The sequence below is a fragment of the Rhynchophorus ferrugineus genome, unplaced genomic scaffold, assembly GCF_030347505.1.
Source record: "Rhynchophorus ferrugineus isolate W39M unplaced genomic scaffold, kcgeb_rfMv2 rfM7, whole genome shotgun sequence".
Taxonomy (NCBI): domain Eukaryota; kingdom Metazoa; phylum Arthropoda; class Insecta; order Coleoptera; family Curculionidae; genus Rhynchophorus; species Rhynchophorus ferrugineus.
The window spans coordinates 10687827-10710314 of NW_027472586.1; the positions used below are offsets into that span (position 1 = coordinate 10687827).

Sequence of the window (22488 nt, forward strand, 5' to 3'; positions counted from 1 at the left end):
ATAAGCCTGAAGATAGGGCGACCAGAAGACGCTGTACTCACTCTGAGTACAGTAGAAACTGCAATTAACAGTTTATCCTTCGTAAATCTTGAGGATAACTTTGCATCTGTTACTCACTAGTATACGTCATTCAAATTGATCAATTGATATCTCTAGATGCCTTCAGTAACAGTTTCATTCAGTTTTTACAGCTCCTAATATACTACACCTTGCTAGTTCCACCGTATATTGATGTAGATTGGTTTGGTGTAGATAAGGATGACTATTCTGTGCTAACCTATATCTACCAGCACTTGGAATTGTGGTAATATATCCACTTGTCATTGTCAATCTTTTTGTGGTAAGATTTTCCACGAAACAATATTTCAAGATGTGAAATTTCAAGGCCAAGAAATCAGATGTGTTAAATCAAACACATAAGTTAGATGTTAAAACAGTTCGTATCTTAAATGACTGATTTCAGCACTGCTTTCTTGTCTTTTATTTTCCTTCTATAACCTTTTTTTCCAATTTTTCGCGAATTATATGGATCCAATTGGTTCAAAAATATTATAATAATAATTTTAGTATATTACCTTTTAATTTTATTCACCATTTGTATTGATCCAGTATCATAGTGATTGATATCATAGTGAAATCTCACCCATAGTGATGAGGTAACCCACCAAACCCATTTAATCATTTTCCCAATAAAATTACTTTCGAATGAATATTTCCATTCGTGCATATTACAGACCCAAGAAATATAGAGTGTCCATCAGTTTCCAAAGTTTTTTTATATATGTGATATTAATGATGTTATACTATGCAACTTTGCATGTATGATGTGACATCCTTTCCCTTTTCCATGTACCAGACGTGGACCTGGACTATAACATGTTTTAGTTTATGTTCCATTATTAAGATTTTGATCCAATCTTGAACCTTTATCAGAGAAGTGTAATAATATGACAGTATATGTCTCGCATTTTATAGCGAAAATACAATAACACGAAGATAATAAATTAATTACAGTGCCCATAAAAGATAATTATATAGAAATCTACTGTTGTCTCTTGATGAACCGGGCCAGTACAATCCACTATAATACTTATTGTAAACGCTCAAGAAACACTTACTTTACTTATTTAGAATAAGTCATACGTAGAAAAGAACAGCGCGTGGGTGTGGTAATCGCGGGATAGCATCTCGTCGGGTACAATAACCAAAAATTGGTCTAAGCCTAGAGAGAGGAAAGCCGAAAATATATCCGGTCTTTTCACTGCCGGAGTAAAAAGAGACTTAAATCGATTTGCGTAGAGCGTCACAAAAGGCCTTTATGTTTTACTGTGGACGAGGACGTACCTCCCATTCCCCCCGCGTGCCCCGTCACCCCGCCCGCGGCCTTATCTGCATCACTGATTCCTATCTTTCATATAGTTTTTTTTCCTCGTCCTGGGGACAATGGTGAACTGAGGTTCACGCCGCGCAGTAGCGTGTTGTTATCACTGGCGACATCTATAACTGAAAATAGACCCCTTTTTATAGTTGGTTGTATATTTATGGTGGTGGGGCGTCAGGCATCGGGCTACCGTTATTTCGAGTGGAGTTACGTGCAGTAGGGTTTGGTGTAGACTTTTCCCACCTCAATTAGTCTTTTCCTTTAATAAAAAACATCAGTTTTGATAATTCAAGTCGTAGAATTAAATAATATTTTTGGTAAATTTCGAATTTAAACAGAAATAATTACATATTACCTAAAATGGTGTTTGTACTTAATTTTTTTTTTCAAAAATTTTAAATGAGAACCTAAATTTTCTTAGTATAATATTAATATCCTAAAAAGATAATTTATAACGACCTTTATGTCTGAAATAGTGAGGCAAAGGGAACAAATAGATGGTCTGAGATGTTACGTATCAAAGAGCTAAAATACAAACATTATCCTGTTAATTCTTTTATTTCAAACGATTTAGAAATAGTCAACAGTTACGAGATTTGGTGAAGAATAGTTAATGTCCTCAAGGAAAGAGGACGACTCTCCAAGAGCGCCACCTATGGACTGATGATGATGATGATGATGATGTTATTTGATTTTTTTTTGTTTAATTAATATGTTCACTAAACTGTTACATTCAAAAATTTACTAAATAATTACAGTTTTACCACATTTTAAAATAACTAATTGGATATGTATAATAATAACGTATATTTTGTTAAAATATACCGAAAAATGTCAGTAAATTCATTGTTATAAACATGTTCGTAAATACATTTGGTACATCTTGCTGTGTAGGACTGGAAAACTTGAATTACATAAATATCCACAGTACAAGTTAGTTGGAAGATGCTACTTTAACCTAAGATCCAAGAAATTATCAGTCTCAGTGTATCAATATATAAAGTTTGTTTAGACTTATACCTTATCCACCGCTGTCACAACAAAGTTCTTCGAATAATTACCAATACTAATTGCTACTTAAACAAAGATGACCTCGAAATCAAATGGGTCTAGGAGATTATCCAATATTTCGCTGTAATACGTGAAATGAGTTTACTCAATCACAACAACATGGAAGCAATACAGTTACTGGTCAAGGCACAAGAAATCAGAAGTTTGAAGCTAACTAAACTATACGAACTTGTAAGTTGTAACACATAAGCGTTACACTTAATTTTAGTTTAATTAGTCTTTCAGTTGCTTGTATATTAATTACTACTAATGGAAACCAGTAATATAATAACAATATATATAATTATTAACAATACAACTAAACATATAAATAACTACGGATAGAATAAGAATCTTAAAAATCTTCGTGCATGTCCCGACACCACCATAAACTAACAGCGACCGAGAACGTCTTTTTTTCTGTTTGTTTTTCTCCTCGGAAAATTAACTGGACGCATAACACTGAATGGGTCCCCTTCATAGGCTAATGAGCGCAGATTCGGCCGACTACCGCGTAAACACTTGGGACATTTGTTTGTGCCAAACCGTCCTCGACTAAATGAGTCTAGCCAGCGGCGGTTTTTACCGGGGCTGAGGAACGGCCGCTTTCCATATCGATTTCCTATCGTTGCCGGTCGAACCGCGCCAGAATGTCAATGGATGCGACCGTGTAGTCCACCACGTCATCGACCTGGTGGTTTTCGAATTCACGGTCCCCGAATCATTTTAGTTCTCGTCTCTTTTTCGTCAAAATAACGAGCGCCCGGGACAACAACCGGCACATAATTGGACGGTATTTTCTTAAATATCGTTTAATTCGTTGCCACTTATAAATTCAAACAGCTGCGACGGGGAACACACGTCGATTTTCATACACCTGTTTCGGGAAAGATTAATGACCCAGAGGACAGGTAGGAGAGGGGAATCGTTGATAAATATGTCATTCTCGTATAATGGACGCCTTATGTCACGTTTTCTGATAACGAGGCGTCCCCGATTTCCTTCTACTCGCAATTTTCCTGGATTTTTATTGTTACAGGTTATAGGTTCCAAAGGACTATTGATTGATAATATAGGTTACATTGCCCAACGTTTTTTTCTTCACTAACTGGTCAATTGAAATTATAATATATATAATATACATAATTCCCTTCAAGAGTGATACACTGATTACAGCGACCCTCCAACTTTTCGCTACCATTTTTGTAGTACGATTTGTCCTTTGGTTCAAAATAGGCTTCAGTTTCGGCGATCACCTCTTCATTCGACGAAAATTTCTTCCCAGCGAGCATTCTTTTGAGATCCGAGAAAAGGAAATAGTGGTTGGTAGCCAGAGCTGGAGAATACGGTGGATGAGGAAGCAATTCGAAGCCCAATTCATGGTTTTTTTGCCATCGTTTTTACTAACTAGTGACATTGTCTTGGCGAAGCAGCATTTTCTTTTCTTCAAATGCGTCCGTTTTCGGCGATTTCGTCCTTCAAATTGTCCAATAACTCTATGTATTAGTCGCTGTTGATGCTCCTTCCTTTTTCAAGGTAGTCAATGAAAATTATTCTATGCGCATCCCAAAATACAGACGATACAAACTTGCTAGCCGACTGTTGCGTTTTCCCACGCTTTGGAGCGGGTTCATCGTGTGCAGTCCAGTCGGATGACTATCGATTGGACTTCGGAGTGAAAGGATGGAGCCATGTTTCTTCCATTTTCACATATTTACGCAAAAACTCGGGTTTATTACGCTTGATCATCTTCAAACACTGCTCCGAATCATCAACCCGTCGTTTTTTTTTGGTCAAATGTGAGCTCACGTTTGATGATGTACGCGTTCAGTTGATATCTTTAGAGTGTCTGCTATTTCATTCAATTTCAATTTAGGGTCATTCAAAATCATTTTGTGATTTTTTTTATGTTTTCTTCGATAACAACCGCTTTTGGGCGTCCACTGCGTTCACCGTCTTCGGTGCTCATTTCACCACGTTTAAACTTAGCGTACCAATCCTTGATGGTTGATTTTCCTGGGGCAATGTCCGTCAACTCAGTATCAACCCAAGTTTTTGCTTCAACTGTATTTTTTCCTTTCAAAAATTATTAATTTTTTTCATAATAACAAAAGTTGCTTAACTCAAAATGTTATAATTCACAAACTAATGATCCGACAGCTATCAAGTTTATACACATATCATTTGAGGGTTAGGGCTAACTAAAAAAACATATGGATTTAATTCTAGTAGCGCTATCGATGTGTCAGTCGGGTCGAGGACTTTTTAATTGACCTGTTATGTCGAATCACTTTTTTTTGTGAAAGAGCTACCGTCTGTGGACGCAGCTTCCATCCCTCTACATAAATCTGTTTCAGTGAACTGTGATGTGAATGTGAATGTGTGTGTGTGTGTGTGTGAATCAGTGATTAACAGGAAAAAACAGCATTGGTAATACATGAACTTTGTTACCATAGAGACTAAGTAAGGACCTATAGGTTCATAGTTTCATAGTTTTTAAGTTACTTAAACTTAGAAACTTACTTACAACTTAGAAATTTTCATAGAGTCTTACATAAAACAAAAACATTTATGCCATTACGTGCCTTTAACAATAGGTCTTATATCGATTGAAAGTGTTGTTACTCCAAGAAAAACAAAAAAAAAACAAATTATGATATGATTAATAGTTTATACGAACCAGTCGTTAGAGTTCGGGTACAATGCCTTCCTAAGAATGCCGTCGAAAGGCATTATCTAAGAAACCGGTGACAACAAGAACCCCGAAAACCTCCGATCTACAAAACGAAATTACTTTTACTCTCGCTGCGAGAAAATCAGAAATTTTAATTACAACGGCGAGCAGTTTATAAGCAGTCGTAAGGTAATTAAACAATTTTTTTTCTTGCGCTCTCTCGGTCCATCGACGTATCAGTCCCGTTAGACGACGTCGGCCAAAATTCTTCGGGCCCGAGAATGGTCTAGCGAGATTCTCTCTCCTCCATCGAACCCTCCTGGCCGGCGATTACGCGATATCTTGGTCGGAAACGACGTCCACGACGGGTTCCGATGACCACGGTGACCCATCCCACCGGCCCGATTGACAGCTCGATGGTCACCGGTTGTTATTATTATACGCCGTCGATATTGGTTTTTGGTCCGAAATTAGGTCAGATGTAATAAATGTCTAAATAGTTTCTTTTTCGTCGACGGGCCGGCACAAACTACACGACAGCTGAATTCTTGTTCGAAAATTGTTAATTAAACGCGCTAACTGGGTCAGCCGGCCGATTATGAAAAGTACCGACGTCCGATGACGTCCGCGACTTTCATCTGGCCCTCGTCCTATCGCCGGCATCGGAAAAAATCGTCGCCTTCGCCAGAAAAAAAAAACCCGACCGAAACCAGGATTAATTGTTGGGCGTTCGTCGTATATTTTTTCCGAAATGCCACGTCACGAGGCTCGCAGACGGTGCCCACGGGTCGTATTTCAACCTCCAAAAGGTGAAAAGTATCCGCGCAAAAGTTCCTCGTAGTTTCGATGTCCGTAATTTATCAGCTCGCGAAGCCGGGTCGGGGTTGGACGCGGGAAGACGAAGTGCCGGCGCGAAAGAAACGAAACGGACCGAATGCACGGGCGCACAATCGCAGGAAGGACTAAAGAAAGGAGTCTCAAACATTAATAATTTTATGTGGTTGATGTGCTTCTGGTTCTCTATAGAGTTATTATAAATTGTCACATGTGGTGGTCTAGAACGGTACCTTCTAAGTGATTTCATTAATACACCAAGCGTCATGGGTAAGAGACCTGATTAGACTAAATCTCCATCTCCAAAGTGCGAGGAAAGTGATTTTCACATGCTTAGAAAAAATTTGAAGAACTCAACCTGAGGTACAAAGAACTGTACTGATTATTGGGTAGATATTCAACCCTATCAGTATATAAAAAGCTTTTGCTTTACCAACAAGTCTTGAAACCAGTGTGAAATTATGGTGTTTATCTCTGAGGTCGTAAAGCAATAGAATATCAATGTTGAGCCTCTCCAGCTTCTAGATAATAATGACTTTACAAGTTTAAATATAGTAAAACCATTTGATTTAGTTCAGTGAAGTTTTAGGTGAAATTCCGTGCACATTAAAGACAGTGACATAGATATTAGGCCCAATGTATCTATCGTAGAATAAGTATTTTGCAATTTTAAAACAGTAGCAAATTAGGAAAAAACTAATAGCTTATTAATTCTAAATTACTAGATTGTTATAAAAAATTTGTAGACGTTACCCATACAGTTTGCAGAATCATTAAAATCATACTCAAAACATATTCAGACAGATTTTCCAAGGTTAAGCATTCAGGTCCTTTACTTGATGTACTCCTGTGATATTTCTAAGTTGCAACATACTACAATAACTGCTTTTGCCGCTGATAATGTGACAATAACTGTAAGGGAAGACCATCAGGAGGCAGCAACGAAATTTCAAACGTCAGTAAACAAAATTAACAATAAGAGCAAGTAATGAAGATTGTTTTGACTAAATCAGTTTTATATATAAGAGAAATCGACACACATAGCAAAATATTTAGGAATGACATTGGACACGAAGTTGACCTGGAAGGCTCACGTAAAGAAGAAGAAAAATGATTAACTGAATATTAAACTTTAAAGAATGTATTGGCTATCTTACCCTGTTAACATATATATATATATATATATATATATATATATATATATATATATATATATATATATATATATATATAGAACCGAAGAACCTCCTCCTTTTTCAAAGTTGGCTAAAAATAACTTGCACGTACAATATTTTGGGGAAAAAGCAGTGATTATTTTTTCCATTTCATTATCATTTTAAATTCATCATTCATTGTCATTTACAAATATATATACATATATATTGTTGGTATACACTGCGCTCGATTAGTATATGTTTTAATTTTGAGCCTCTCACCACATCTTGAACACATGATGGAGCATAAGAGTATTTGGTGCGAAAATCTTTCTTTTTACAATAATTAGTTTATTTTTAGAACAATTGAAGACTGTGTAATATTACCGACCGAACAATAGGTTTCCGTTTTTTAATAGTGTCATCGAGATATTACTTAATAGTTAAAAATATAGTTATTTTGTTCAAAAAATATTTTGCAGACATTTTTTCAGGTTATAAATATAATTACGTCTATTTAACAGTAACACTGAATTGGAATCTAGAAAGATGTATCTCACAGACCCTGTTTGTAAGATGGATCTACAAAAGTTGGAGAAATACATAAAAATATTGTACATTTCGTACCTTTAATCAGTCAGAATAATAAAAACTGATCCAATAAAGTCAGACATCTCACGACCAAACGAACTGAATAAAATAACGCGTCAGCTGGCTTGGTCGGGGCAGTGGTAAAAGCGACAGGACGGCCCACCTACTGTTGCGATAGTCGCGGGTTCTAATCCCCTTGGGGCATGGCCGTAAATGTATGTTTATGATTGTTTAGCATTTGTGATTGTCCCAGGCTAGAGTGCAAAATCCGACAAGGATTAATAATCCCAGTCACGCCAGTAACCAGGCTGGGTAAGACCGGATGTCTTCTGGGATGATTTCTAAGTTAGTCACTCACCCACGATAAGCTGTAGGTCCAGTCCAGATAGACCCTCGTTAGTAAAAGGAGACGTTAAAATATACAAAAAAATAACACGTCAGCTAATAATGAGATACGTCGTCCCGGACTCCCGGTGACGGTGAAACGCCCGTTATTACGTGGTAGCGCCCCGTACACCCAGCTGAGGCCCGTGTTCTTGCTGTGATCGCCATTCAAAGCATTGAAGTCGAAATTTATGGCCCACTGTAAATTACCATACAACAAAAAAGTAGCCCGGCGATGATTTTATTGAAATTTATCACTACCGTTTTATGACGACGACGATGATAATAGTAATAGTGATGTTTCGGCCGACATTTAATCGTCCTACCAAATCTGCTACCGAGAGGGGGCCACGGAAATCGAAACGCGTGGCCCTCTCTAAATGGGTTTTTAAGTGCACGACGATGATGAAAGATCGGTAAGTGAATTCGGCGGTGAGCAGCGACATGTAACTGCTTGGTGAAAAAACAATTGAGAACTATTATCTCGCCTACGATGTAAGTTGATACCGGCGCATAATGGTCAACGCCTACTGCTTCCACATACCACCAAGAAGGTTTATAATGCACGAGACACCCAATAAAAACGCAATTAAGTTAGTCGATAATAAACCAATTATGCTAAATACGTACGGTGTCGTTCATTTCATTTAAACGGATTAGGATAATTGATGATTTCAATGTCAGTGAAGCTGGATTCAATACGGAGATATTGTTACCATTTCAATGCATTAGTAATTTAATTTAGAAGATCTTTAATGTCATTATATTCTTTTAATAAATTGAAATTAAACAATGAATCTCAAGTAAAATTAACATTCCAAGACAAAATTTTCTTGTAGTTGTTAGAATCTTCTTTGAAGGTCCTTTGTGTATCTTAATGATCAGGTAATTACAAAGCATATTTGGGCTTATGGGGTGCAAGTATGATATTGCACTAAAAAATTAGTAGCTTAATGCTGCCAAAATAATTAATTAAATGAATTAATAATAATTAATTAAGATGCGATCGATTAATTACTAATGCTTATCGCATCGTAAGTAATAAATATCTACATGATAACCTCGAAATCAAGTGAATTTTGCTGAGGTATCCAAGATAAGGGCAATAAAGCATGAAATAAAATTGCTAAATCGCAGCAACGTGGAAATAATACGACTACTGAACAACCCACAATAAATTAGAGAAGTTTGAAGCGAGTCAAACCACACGAACTTATACATTTTTATTAATTTTAATTTGGGATATATATAAGACTTAATAATTTAAAATACTTTTTAAAAAGGATCTCTATTAAATTCGCAATGAACTCAGTCCATTTTATAAGTTTTTTAGAATTTTAGTTAGAGAACAAAAAAGTTAAATGAAGCTAGACCAAGAGAATAAAATACTTGGTCTAGCTCGTAATAAAATCTCGTACAAAAATCTTCTTATGTGTTGTAGAGACAACGTTTCAATTACAAATATTTGAGCTTGTATTGACTTCTTGTATTGATAGACGTTTTCTTTATACATGACCTTTAAAGTCCACATCACCTCTTGGATTTATTTAAATTACTGTACTCTGTGATGTATATTTTGTAATCATTAAATTATCTTTGTTTTATATTGTAAATTGTTTTAGCTCGGATCTTCATAATAAGCTAAAACAGAAATATTCAATGGAAAAATAACTCAACAATTTAAAACATTTGTCAATAGGAATTTTTTTATCCACTCATTCGACTCACAGCTCCATTTTATAAGTTGTAATTTATTTACGAGAAAAAAAGTCAAATGAAGCCAAACCAAGAGAATATAATACTTGGTTGGTTATGAGTTTTTAACCAAGAAATCTGGTACAAAATTGATATCTTTGTATGTATTATAGAGACAACGTTTCAGTTATAAATATTAGAGCGTTTGTTTCTTATATTGATCGACGGTTTTCTCATTTGTGTCCTTTAAAGTTCACATCACCTCTTGGATTTATTTAAATTACTGTACTCTGTGATGTATATTTCGTAATCATTAAATTATCTTTGTTTAATATTGTAAATTGTTTTAGCTCGGATCTTCATAATAAACTAAAATAGAAATATTCAATGGATAAATAACTCAACAACTTAAAACATTTGTCAATAGGAATTTTTTTATCCATCCTCATTCGATTCACAGCGCCATTTTATAAGTTGTAATTTATTTACGAGAAAAAAAGTCAAATGAAGCCAAACCAAGAGATTATAAACTTGGTTGGTTATGAGTTTTTAACCAACAAATCTTGTACAAAATTGAGAACTTCGTATGTATTATAGAGACAACGTTTCAGTTATAAATATTAGAGCGTTTGTTTCTTGTACTGATCGACGTTTTCTTCATTTGTGACCCTTAAAATTCACATCACGTCTTAGACTTATTTAAATTACTGTACTCTGTAATATATATTTTGTAATCAAAAACTTATCATTATGTTATATTTTAAACTGTTTTAGGTCGGATCTTAATAACAAGCTAAAATAGAAATATTCAATAAAAAAATAACTTAATATTTTAAAATACTTTTCAAAAAATGTTAAATGAAACTAGATCAAGAGAATACAATACTTGGTTGATTATGAGTTTGTACACAACAAATCTGGTACAAAATTGATATCTTTGTATTATAAAGACAACGTTTCAGTTATAAATATCAGAGCGTTTGATTCTTGTATTAATCGACGATTTGTGTCCACCTCCTGGACTGTGGAATATATGTTTTGTAATAAAGTTATATTTTATAACCATAAAATTATCTTTGTGTTATATTTTAAACTATAAACCCAGGAGGATTAACACCCGCGACTATCGCAACAGTAGGTGGACCGTCCTGTCGCCTTTAGGTGTGCTTTTGGTTGTGAGATGTCGGACTTTATTGGATCAGTTTTTATTATTCTGATTGATTAAATGTACAAAATATACAATATTTTTATGTATTTCTCCAACTTTTGTAAATCCATCTTACAAACAGGGTCTGTGACATACATCTTTCTAGATTCCAATTCAGTGTTACTGTTAAATAAACGTAGTTATATTTATAACCTGAAAAAATGTCTGCAAAATATTTTTTGAACAAAATAACTATATTTTTAACTATTAAATTATATCTCGATGACACTATTAAAAAACAGAAACCTATTGTTCGATGGGTAATATTACACAGTCTTCAATTGTTTCAAAAATAAACTAATTATTGTAACTATATATCAAGATTTTCGCACTAAATACTCTTACACTCCATCATGTGTTCAAGATGTGGTGAGAGGCTCACAATTAAAACATGTATTGTATATATTGTAATAATGTAATATTTTGTGATATATTTGAACTATGTTAAAAAACGAATATTTACGCCCTATTATCAAGTACTATATTCAAAATAAATTATAGAGAGAATGCATATATTTACTGATAATAAAGTTGTTTACCATTAACTATGAATTTGCGAGATTTTATCGTAAATTCGGATGACGCAAACATCGATTATCTCTACCAGAAAAAAATAACCAAAACAAATCATTAAAAACGTTGATTAAACACCTCCAATACCGTGGCTTACTCCTAATATATATCGCGTACCATATTAACAAACGTCCACAGACAAGACAACAATTCTTTTTTGCCCACATCGAAAAGTGACACCGTCTCCTGGCTACCAATATAATGGGGACCACACCCACCGTCACTTCGATCTCGACCGCCGATACCGACCCGCCGACTAGATTCGTTTTAAAACGACACATCCTTTTCGGACAATTTCAAAATTGATAAATGATCCTCCGGGTCCCGGTTGGCATTGTCGTTATCTGAGATACAACCGAAAAAGTGCTCGATATTTCGACCGCTCCTAGATCGAACCTTCAAGATGCGATTCCGTCTCTAATCATTCACGATTCCAACGGAGAAAATTAATGGTTTTTCATTGAGTGTCGATGGTAGTATTGTCTACTGTTTCTATGGTCACTCGGATGAAAGAGAGAAGCTTTCATTGATAAGAAACACATTAAAATGGATGAAGAAACAATAGTTGTTATACGAGGTTTATCTTAACATATAATTAGATGAGGTAGGCAACCTGTATGCAAACTGATGTTGAAATTGTGTTCGTAAATATTATTAATAAATGTTTATTTTATTTAAGATTTCGAACTATTTGCGGAATTTTGGTAGCTAATGTCTTCAAGAACGTTCAGTTTCCCAACAATTTTTAAACAACAATTCAACAATATATATATATATATATATATATATATATATATATATATATATATATATATATTCTAATATAATCTAAATAAAATAATTAACAAAAATATTATCAAATATAATTTATTTTAACATTATGGTACATCTAGAAGCTACAGTTAAAATAGTTATTATAGGTTAGAATTATAACCTCTTATCACTATTGCTTGCAAAAAATTTGCATAAGTCTGACAACCAGGCGACTTGTTCTTTTAGATGCTAGAGACCTTTTGTTGAACACCTTTCTATATCTGTTCAAACATTTTTGTTGGGCTTTTATGTATTATACTCTTGTTATATATCATTATTCTCAGTTAGTTTTGTTAGTCATTCTTATGTTTGTGCATTTCTATTTTTATTTAAGTCATGTTTTTCATTATTATTTTGCAAATCTTTCTTTTAACAATTTATTTGTATGTTAGTCTATTATTTAACGTAATTTTCCTGAATGTGTCTTCTCTATGTTCGTTTCTTTAATTTTTTTTTGAAAATTATTTATAGAGAATTATTATTTAATGCAATTTTCCTGAAGGTGCCTCCTATGTGTTCTTATCTTTCAATCCATTTTCTAGAAATTTATTTATAGATAATTAGTATCTTAATTTACTTTTTTTATGAATATAAATGTTTGTTTTCATCTTTTATTGTTATACTTGTTTATACTACTTTTATACTTGTTTATAAATCATCATTCCTCTTATATAACCATTCAGTTAAACTTCTAAATGATATATAATGAATTCATATCTTGGAATCATCCTATACAAGTTCGAATGAATGTCTTTTTATAGTTTCTCGTCATCGAAGACGTCCACACAACAACGAACAAGAAAAATGATGGATAATGAGCAAACAGTTTGCGAAATGATTACCGAGCAGGCCCCCAAAACCGAGAGGCATAAATAGGTGTCGATTTATGATATGGCCTGTCTCAATTAGTTAGCCGGTTACAAGACAGAGGGCGCATTTTCGGTAATACGTAACGGGTCGGTAATAACAGTGGTTATGGAGGTGTCGAACATCTGATTTCGGTCTAAATTATTGACGACATCGTAAAATTTACGAGAGGAGTTAGTCCCGCGGCCAACCGCAGAAGATCAGTAGCGTAGCCGAGGAGTTATCTGAGGACGTACAATTGATATTGGCGAGATCCGATCGATTTTTAGGCCCGCTACTATGGCACGGTAGTAGACCGTATAAATAAATCATCGCGGAACATCAATAAAGCCCGGAAAGGTGCTTATTTACTGCTAAATATTAAATGTGTTAATAATACGCCTATGTCGTTATACACCTGTGATGTTTAACGAGCTGGTTCAGCTGTCAGACAAGCGGTAACGATGATATCGCGTAGCACTTGAATCAAATCGTAACGCTATCAATTTTTTCGAGTACCCACACTTGCGAGACCATTTCGAAATCGAATATAAACACCGATAAGATTATCGAGATTCATTCATGAAAAACATACCGTTATCAATGGATTTATGACGAGTACAGTAAAAAAAGGTACTCACCAGTCTTCTTTTTGGTTTGATGAGGGGCCTGTTTTGTCCATTCATTTTGTAGTATAATCCACATGCGTTGCAAAGATAGTGACCGGTACCATCTCTTCTCCATAACGGCGTGCTAGTCGCACCACAGTTTACACATTCTCGGCCTTCTACGAAACAAATAAAACAAATAACATTAGTACCTCCGACATTCCCCTTCAAAACAAAGGAACAGATCATGCAATAGCCTACGAAACAATATCTATGGATAATTAACAAAGGAACGACGACTTCCTCTCGATCATAACACGATTAATTCACGAATTCCACCGAGCAAGAGCAGTTTAATTTAATTAATCGGTGGTCATAAAGTAAGCACAGTTATTTTTTTGTTTATATTCACAAAACGACTGGATCCTGTTTGATGTTTCTGAAAATAATGACAATAATAATAATAATATTGGGGAACGCTACGTATTAAACGTTTTCTACCGCTCAAAGATTCAAATAATGAGCTGATTTTATCTATCTGGCTTCTAAATTGACTCGGTGATAAATCGTATATGACGGTGGGTCTTGATACAACTCGTTATTTATTTTTAGCCAATTCTTCTGCTTCTGGCTGTGTGTCTGTCCGTCTCTCTCTTTATCTTAATTTTTCATTTTTATTTCCTGTATAATTTTTCTTGGATTATTATTATTTGGAGCCCAAAGAATATATTTTCTTAGTAGTTGGTTATTCTTCTAGTTTTGTCCTTTATCTTGTTTATTTAAGTTAATTTTTGCATTATCTAGTTTTTCTATTATTTACAGTATTTTTCTTTATGAATATCTTTTCTATTAGTTTCTTCTCTGTGTATTCCTTAAATACACTTTCTTAGTTAAATTATTAAGTTATTTTTTAGTTGATTGTGTTAGTTATTTTCCTTTTTCTCAATTTTTATTTGTACGTTTTTCTTTATTATATTTAATATGCTTGTCTATGACGAACGTTTTTCTTTTTCCAGAAAAATCTGTGGTTTATTGTGATATTTCTTGTAGTATTAGTTTCTTCTCTCAAGATTCAAAGAATATCTTTTGTTGCGTTATTCTCCAGGCTTTAAACAGATAAGAAAATCTAGAATTTATAGTTCTTCTTCATCAAAAGCCCCCACTTGTTGAGTAATAATAACTTTTTACTAAAATATCCAGGATATACGATATATGTAGTTATTTTGGAGGAAGATTTCAAACAAAATAACATTAAAAACATCAACTAAACATAAATAAATCAACATGCAACGGTAGCACGTGCCTAAAAAATATGTTCGCTCGACGAACCGACATAAAATAATAGTTTTGGACTCGCCACCACAGATACCATCGTATTATTTTATGTTTGCCCGCTGTCTCAATATCCTCGTTTACTTCTAATGATAAAAGAAAAGAAAAACCAACAGCAACAGTTACAACTACTATACAACTTTCGGGGTTGAATCCGTTGGTCCTCAGTATTCTGAAACTGTCGCAAATCTTTCATCAATTTTGAGAAGAATATCCCCATTTTTGGAAGGTTTTTCTTGCAATGTATCGGTTCAAGGTTCTGTGACTTTCAATTGCTTTAAATTTTCTATGATGTTATTTCAACAAAGCTGGGAAAATTTTTACTGATATTAATGGGAATATATACAAATGTTGATAAGACCTCATATTAAGAATAATATTAATTTTCTTCTCTCTAGGTACTATAGTTTCTTCTTTACAGCATAGTTGAAATTATGCAAGAGGCTGACTAGTTCGACTAGTTACACTGGATTTGTTTTGTTTGTTTCTACAAACTCTGATGCTATGATGAATGCTATGATGAATTAATGTTTCTTTAATACAATTATGATCATACAAGTTAAAATATTTCGATTACTTTCTAGAAATTTAAAATGTTACTGTATTTCGAAGATTTTATGACCTTATTTTTATGCTTTAGATTATTACAGTAGACCCATTTTTCATATCTAGTTACAATACGTCACAGAAAAGTCTTCTTATTGACTGGAACGCAATTAATTTGAGTGGTAACTGTTTTTCTTTCTTTTGAATAGTTCCCAGTTGATTCATCAAATGTCCAAGAGTTTCTTGAATATTTTAGACGAAAAACCAGCTCAAACGCCAATATTTCCAATTAAATCGTTTATGCAAAAAAATGAGAGCCCTGCATATCGTATGTCTGATGTATTCGATGTATAAAAACATTTTTTTTAATATTCTGGGTTAAATATCGAAATATATTGGATTTTACTTTGTCACTGCTCCATTAATATAAAAAGCTATTCTGTTTAGAGTTAAAAATGGTTCCTGATAAATAAAATCTAGTTTTTACGAGATTTTTGATCAACAGTTTGAATCAACAACTTAATTGAAATCAATCGGCCCCGGTGTACGACGTAAAATAAAGTTTCCCCCATGAACACCCTACCCAATATCGATAATCTTCCAATAAACCAAGACCGGGGTCCATTCTTCGTCCGGATTAGAACGTGATCCTCTTTACGCTGAAAGCCACCAAAACGCAAACCACTTTAAACGCAGAATGGGAATAAATGTCGTGCGATTTTTCCGTTTATTTTGCGGATTGTACAAATATGGGTCGAGGCAAAAAAACTCATGGGGGATTAAAAGACGACAATGTCGACCGTGTATCGCTTATGGCCCAGCACCTGGTCTAATTTTCAATGAATTAGATAGATCAGCGACCCGGAAAATAGGTTTTACCAGGTTTTGGCTTCGGCTTTCGATCGATCGAGATATGGACAATGATAAGAGGGTGGTAGTTTGTTTACGTGAAGTATTTTTATATTTAACAGGGCCCTGAGAAGGTCCACGAAGACATTAGATCAGTAGTTTGGTCAACATGGGAGAACTTGGTTGGAAAACACGAGATGTACTCATTTTTTTATCGGGTTTTTATTTTTTAGGAAGAATTTTACTTGTTGATTGCTGATTTACATTTAAATATTTAGAATTTTTTTATAAGCTTTAGCTTAGCGCTGAAAATAATAAATAATTAAATAAAACTTTCACTCTAGCAACTCTTTAACATTCTGGCATAATACTGTTAGTATTGTTCTAGTTATTTGGCTGTAATAGAAAATAATATTAAATAATTCGGTCATAGATATTTTTTATTACTGTGTTTATCCCAATTTTATATTCTTAAGTTCTATTCATAGTGGCTGATCATAAATTATAGGTTATATCAAGAAAGTATAATAATTTAATAAAATATCCGTTTTATTGACGTGCTATTTATTTAAAACGGCGACTATAGCTTATTAAACTATCTTACACAATATTGGCCCTTTTTCTACTCTATTGAACGTTATAAACTCCGAGAAAATCGATCGCACTCTATGGCAATCCAAGCCACCCCTCCAAACAACCAAAACCAATCAATTTTACAGTACATTGAGCCGGTTTATAAGCATATTTAAGTTAACCGCGTCCCTTTTATTAAATTAGTTATTTGAAAACAGTTTCCTTTATTGCATGGAGGCTCTTCTTTAATATTGTTAACGTCCATTATCATTAGTTTTCGTACATTTAGCCTCTGGGCGCGTTATAACTGATGGTCTCGACCATCGACGCTTTTCCCATAAATTTATCTAAAATCTGCTAATTTGCAAGTTAATGTTCGCCATTAGCATTTTACCGATCCAATAATTATTAACAATTTAATCAGTGTAGATGCTTATACGTGCTATTTGTAGGATGAACTTATAAACTATTTTTTTGGTGAACGAGGGGGGACGCAGACCTGAATAATTCATACGTTTTACCTTTTTTTCTTTGTAAATCGTGTGCGTGTCTAATAATTTATAAAATAAGAGTTCAGACTGAATAATAAAAGGACGAATATAAATTTCGAACGATGCCAGATCTATTTGTCGGATTTTCGTTTTTATCTAACTGAACGTGTCAGACCCTGTTATCGATGGATGTTTGTTTATTATCGCGAAGTTTGTTCCTATTTTTCGCGTATTGAATTTCAAAGTTCCGATTTCGTTGCCACTGTGAATCAAATCGATTAAATCTCGCGATAAAATCTTGATGGGTGAATTTTGGAGAAGCCATTATATGATCGGCAAATATTTTGTGGTGTTATTGCTAGTAATCATCAATGAATAACAGTATGTTCGAATATTTTTTGAACAATGCATATTAAGAAAAGAATTAAGAAAAGATGTTTACAATACATGTGTTAGATGTCATAATATTCCACCCAAAGCTCTCCTTTGTTGCCTTGTAAGCAATGAAACTGTGTCGTTGAAACGGTTTGAAATTACCTTTTCTGTCAGATCGTATTGCAGCTATTTTACGTTCTTTTTGATGTTTTCCATTACATGCAAACATCTGAAAATGCTTAATTCATCAAATGCTCAGCTATCCAAGCTGTTACTAGAGAGTTTGAGAGTTTTCTTGCAATAATTCTTCGAACTGTTTTAGCACTCCAAGACTTTTTCGTTATTGACGTCAAAACTATCACTTTTAAATCGTTAAAACTGAAACTATCAATTGGAATTTCAGAAAGCCGCATCAGTATAAGTGTCTAAAGGTGTTTGATGTACTTTACCAGCAGATATTTTCTTCTATATAAACAACAAGAATTTTGATTAGCGTCTGTATATAGTAAATAACTCAATAATATTAAATGAAAAAATTATATAGGGAAACGTCAAAACCAAAAATCAACACAAACACAGAAATCTTTGTTCGAAAATGGGATTATGAAGATGATTTGAAAGCACTGAATCTACGTCAGCTTTTTGTTTTTCGTTATCACGAACAGATATGATATGAAAATATTTGTTTTACATTTTCCAATATTTTTATATTTTTAAATAATATCTATTAGAATTAGTTTGATAGTTGTGTTTTGAATTGTTCAAAGAGGGATAGTACTTTTATTTTTACGGAATATTTGTACAAATGCAAAAATTGTAACTAACAAGGATATACAATACAATAGGACAGTTGTACAAGATATAAACATTACATAGTAGAAAACCGACATTAAAAAATAATTTTAATCTCTAGAATCAAAAATATATCTGTAAAATTTTAGTGTAAACCTCAAACAGTTTCTGTTAGAAAAACCCTTGTTAGAGCTATGAACACGGCTGATTTTCAAAGGGTTATAATACCATAAAACAAACTTCAATTGATAATATAGAAAGAAAAAGCTAGCCAGGTAGCTAGAATTATATATATATATATATATATATATATATATATATACTGGCGATTTAGAAACTCTTTTGAAATTATCGTTGAAAACATAAACATTTTAAGGATATTTCCAAAAAGCTATATAAATCTATTTTTAATACAGTGTCTGAGTCTGATTAACTTCAGCACTATAATCAGTTTGTGAGATTTTTATCTTTATTTTGAACCGAATAATTAATAACTTACCTCGCTTATTATACTCACAGTATAATCATATTATTAATATTGAAGGTACATATTATTTAAAAGGTTTTAATAAAAATTGAGGTACTTTGCTTGATATAAGTGCATTAATGAATTACGCTTTATATATAATATTAGAACTGGTAATTATATGTTGATCATATATTTATATAATATTATATATGCGTGTTGATTAACTTGAGAGTCCTGATTCGATTTCTTCTTGATTATGAGCTTTCCACGAAGTGACGGAGGGTCCGTATCATCGACGTTGACCATGATGGTCATACCATTACGTAACTTGATCCACCGTCCCACAGATCGGTGTTCAGAAATTCCACGACCGTCGTTTGTTTCCTATTTTTTTACGATTCTCGTTATGTATACACCAGGCCATTAATCCAACAACCCTCGCCATATATCTCTCGACTCTCTTTATAGATTCATAAATCCCCACGAGGATACACCACCGGTGGGAGAGGGAAAGAGAGAACAGATAATAATAAAACAACCACAAAAATGTCAACTAGATCCCATTATCATCTCGGTTACCGGTCGGAGGAGGCAGGCATCTTCTCAGAATTCCCCCAGGTAGCCACCAGTACGCCCTCAGCCTCTCTGGCGCCGTTATCGCGTGGGAACGTCCTAGGCCAACGTGATATTAATTAGCGAGCTCGACAAAAACCCGCAAAAAAAATCGCCGAACAAGCGACGATCGGTGACGTTCTATTGTTTTTTCGCCCGCATCGAATGATGCGCTGTGCAGGTCAAGGGTTCGTCGGTTCGTGTGTCGTTGTTTGCATCTCAGCGTCATACCATCCGGGCCTTTCGAGACGGTTTTCATAGAGAAAATACAAATTCGACCAATCAGAACTAGATTGGTTAGGTTAAATTGTTAAAGAAAAATAATCATGTTTAAGTTTACCTGCGATATCAAAATTATTTGAGAAACTTTCGTTAAAACGTTTTAAACCACTTATAAAAATAATACATTTCCAGTTTAGAGTTCGAAATCACTGGACAATCGAGCAAGTTCACAGAGTAACAGATGTTGTTAAAAGGGCATTCGAACTAAAAAATACTGCCCTGCAATATTCCTGAATGTCTCACAAGCTTTTGACCAGGTATGACATTTGGGATTAATCTACAAAATGAACAAACTGCTGCCTCAGAATCACTCAGGAGTCACCTGCTGGAATCATGTCTCTTCGAAAGAAAATTTATATTAATATATTAATATGTCTCGCATGAAAGAGCATTATCGACACTTTTCAGCTGGAATTTCACAGGATAGTGTCTTGGAACTACTCCTGTATCTGTTCTACACTACTGATATCCCAATAACAAAAGAAAAAGTTCTTGGAATATTTGCCAACCATAAAGTTATCATTATAAAAGGTATATTTGGTCTAAAGCTATAGAAAAACTACAAGTAGCGGACAACAAGATCATCAAATGGACTACAGTCTGGAAAATATCGCTTAACAGCTCCAAATCTATCCATATTAATTTTACGTTTCGGCGAAATGACAAAAAAACTTCGCGGATTCCCGATTCCTCAAGCAAACTCAGCTAAATACCTCGGTCTATATCTCGGTGGTAGGTTAAATTGGAAACATCATGTTAAACAAGCGACAAACCAGATTAGACTCAAAGTCAAGTGACTCTATTGGTTAGTCGGAAGAAACTCCCAACTTGTTTATGTTTATCGCTATGTAACCACTGAATTACCAATGTAACCAATGTAACCAATGATTATAATGCATCCTCATTTTGAAAAGTGTTGTGTACCTGGATTTAAAGCCATTGCATCAAAGAGGCATACTGTCTAAAATAGACATTTTAGTGAGGATTTCAGAATTACCCTTCATTCACGAACATGACTTATTATTACATGTATATATTTGAAAGCTCCATGTTCGTTTAAGGAATCTTAACCAAGATTGATTTGGAAAATAGACATCATAAAAACGTATAGATAAAAAGTATATATAAAAAACAATAATGATTCTTAAGATAAAACGATTTATAATTTTGGGTCAAACAACTAAAGCCAATCTCAACAGGGAAAGACTTAAAGTTTGCCTTCGGTATAATATTACTAGAAGATAAAACTCTAGTAGATCCCATAAAATTGATGATTGAATATACGAATATACAGATATAATAAAAATAAAGAAATATTAGTATAATAATAAAGATAGATTGTCACGTGAATGGTAGGACCAATCAAAAGAATATATTCTCCCAACAGATTTCTATATGACAATTTAAACCAACCAATCGAATCTCGCATTTTCAGCGCCCCTAAAAACATTTCCCCAGAGTTTACTATACGAGATGCACTCCTCTGGCCGGTTTCCCATCAGCGGACATCAGAACATCGGCCCACTCTGATCTGGTATTCGGGGCCGGTCGCGTATCGAGAAGGCCACGAAACAAACGAACTAGTAGAAAACAAAGGAGCTATTTCGTACTCCGCTTACGTCGTTACGTACGAAATTTTTTAATTAACCTCGCCGCGAAAATAGAAAATGGCGGCGGATATATTCTTGCGGCATAGGATCGCTCTCTTACCAAACGGACCGACCGACAGAGCGCGTTGCATCACGGACTAATTATTCAGGATGTGCGTCACAGTACCTTGAAACCCGCGAAATGAATATGCAAGAGCCTCGGCGAGGATACTCTTCTGTTAGCCGATATCTGCCCGCTCCAGAGATGGTTTACTGGCCGCCGCGTAAACGTCTAGTTGGACGGGCTGGTGAAAGAAAAAACAAAAACAAAACAAGATCGCCCCCAACGCCTCCTCCATCCTTGAACCAAACAAAATTAGGAAAAAAAACAACACCTGATTGTATGTGTGTGTGTGTGTGTGTACGTATGCATAGCACACCGAAACTCAGTAGGCGTGGTCACAAAGAAAAGCTCGTGGTGTAAACCAACTCAACAAATAAAACAAAACTAACAAAAATGGATGTTTAATGATAAGTTTGTCCGTTTTCTTTTCACTTTATAGCTCACTTTAAGCGTAAAAACAAACAAAAAATTCACCCGGATTATCAAGATAATAAATGCGTGATATTTTCATCAGAACTAATCATTAAACATCTTCAAAAAAACCAGGACAAATTAAAACCGAACAAAAAAAAACGGTGTAAAGTGTTTTAATGCTTTCAGCATCACACACGTGAGGATATCAAACAAATTAATCGAAAATAAAT

The 22488-nt window shown here is 34.3% G+C and overlaps 1 protein-coding gene across 2 annotated transcripts in view; it reads right to left on the reverse strand.

Moving 5' to 3' along the window:
• Window positions 1-22488, reverse strand: part of grn (GATA binding protein grain) — a 147371-nt gene that overhangs the window by 89446 nt on the left and 35437 nt on the right. For both annotated transcript variants that reach the window (XM_076410589.1, XM_076410588.1), the window contains exon 5: window positions 13844-13989. In XM_076410589.1, the coding sequence (XP_076266704.1) occupies window positions 13844-13989 (146 nt within the window). The remainder of the gene's footprint in view (window positions 1-13843; window positions 13990-22488) is intronic.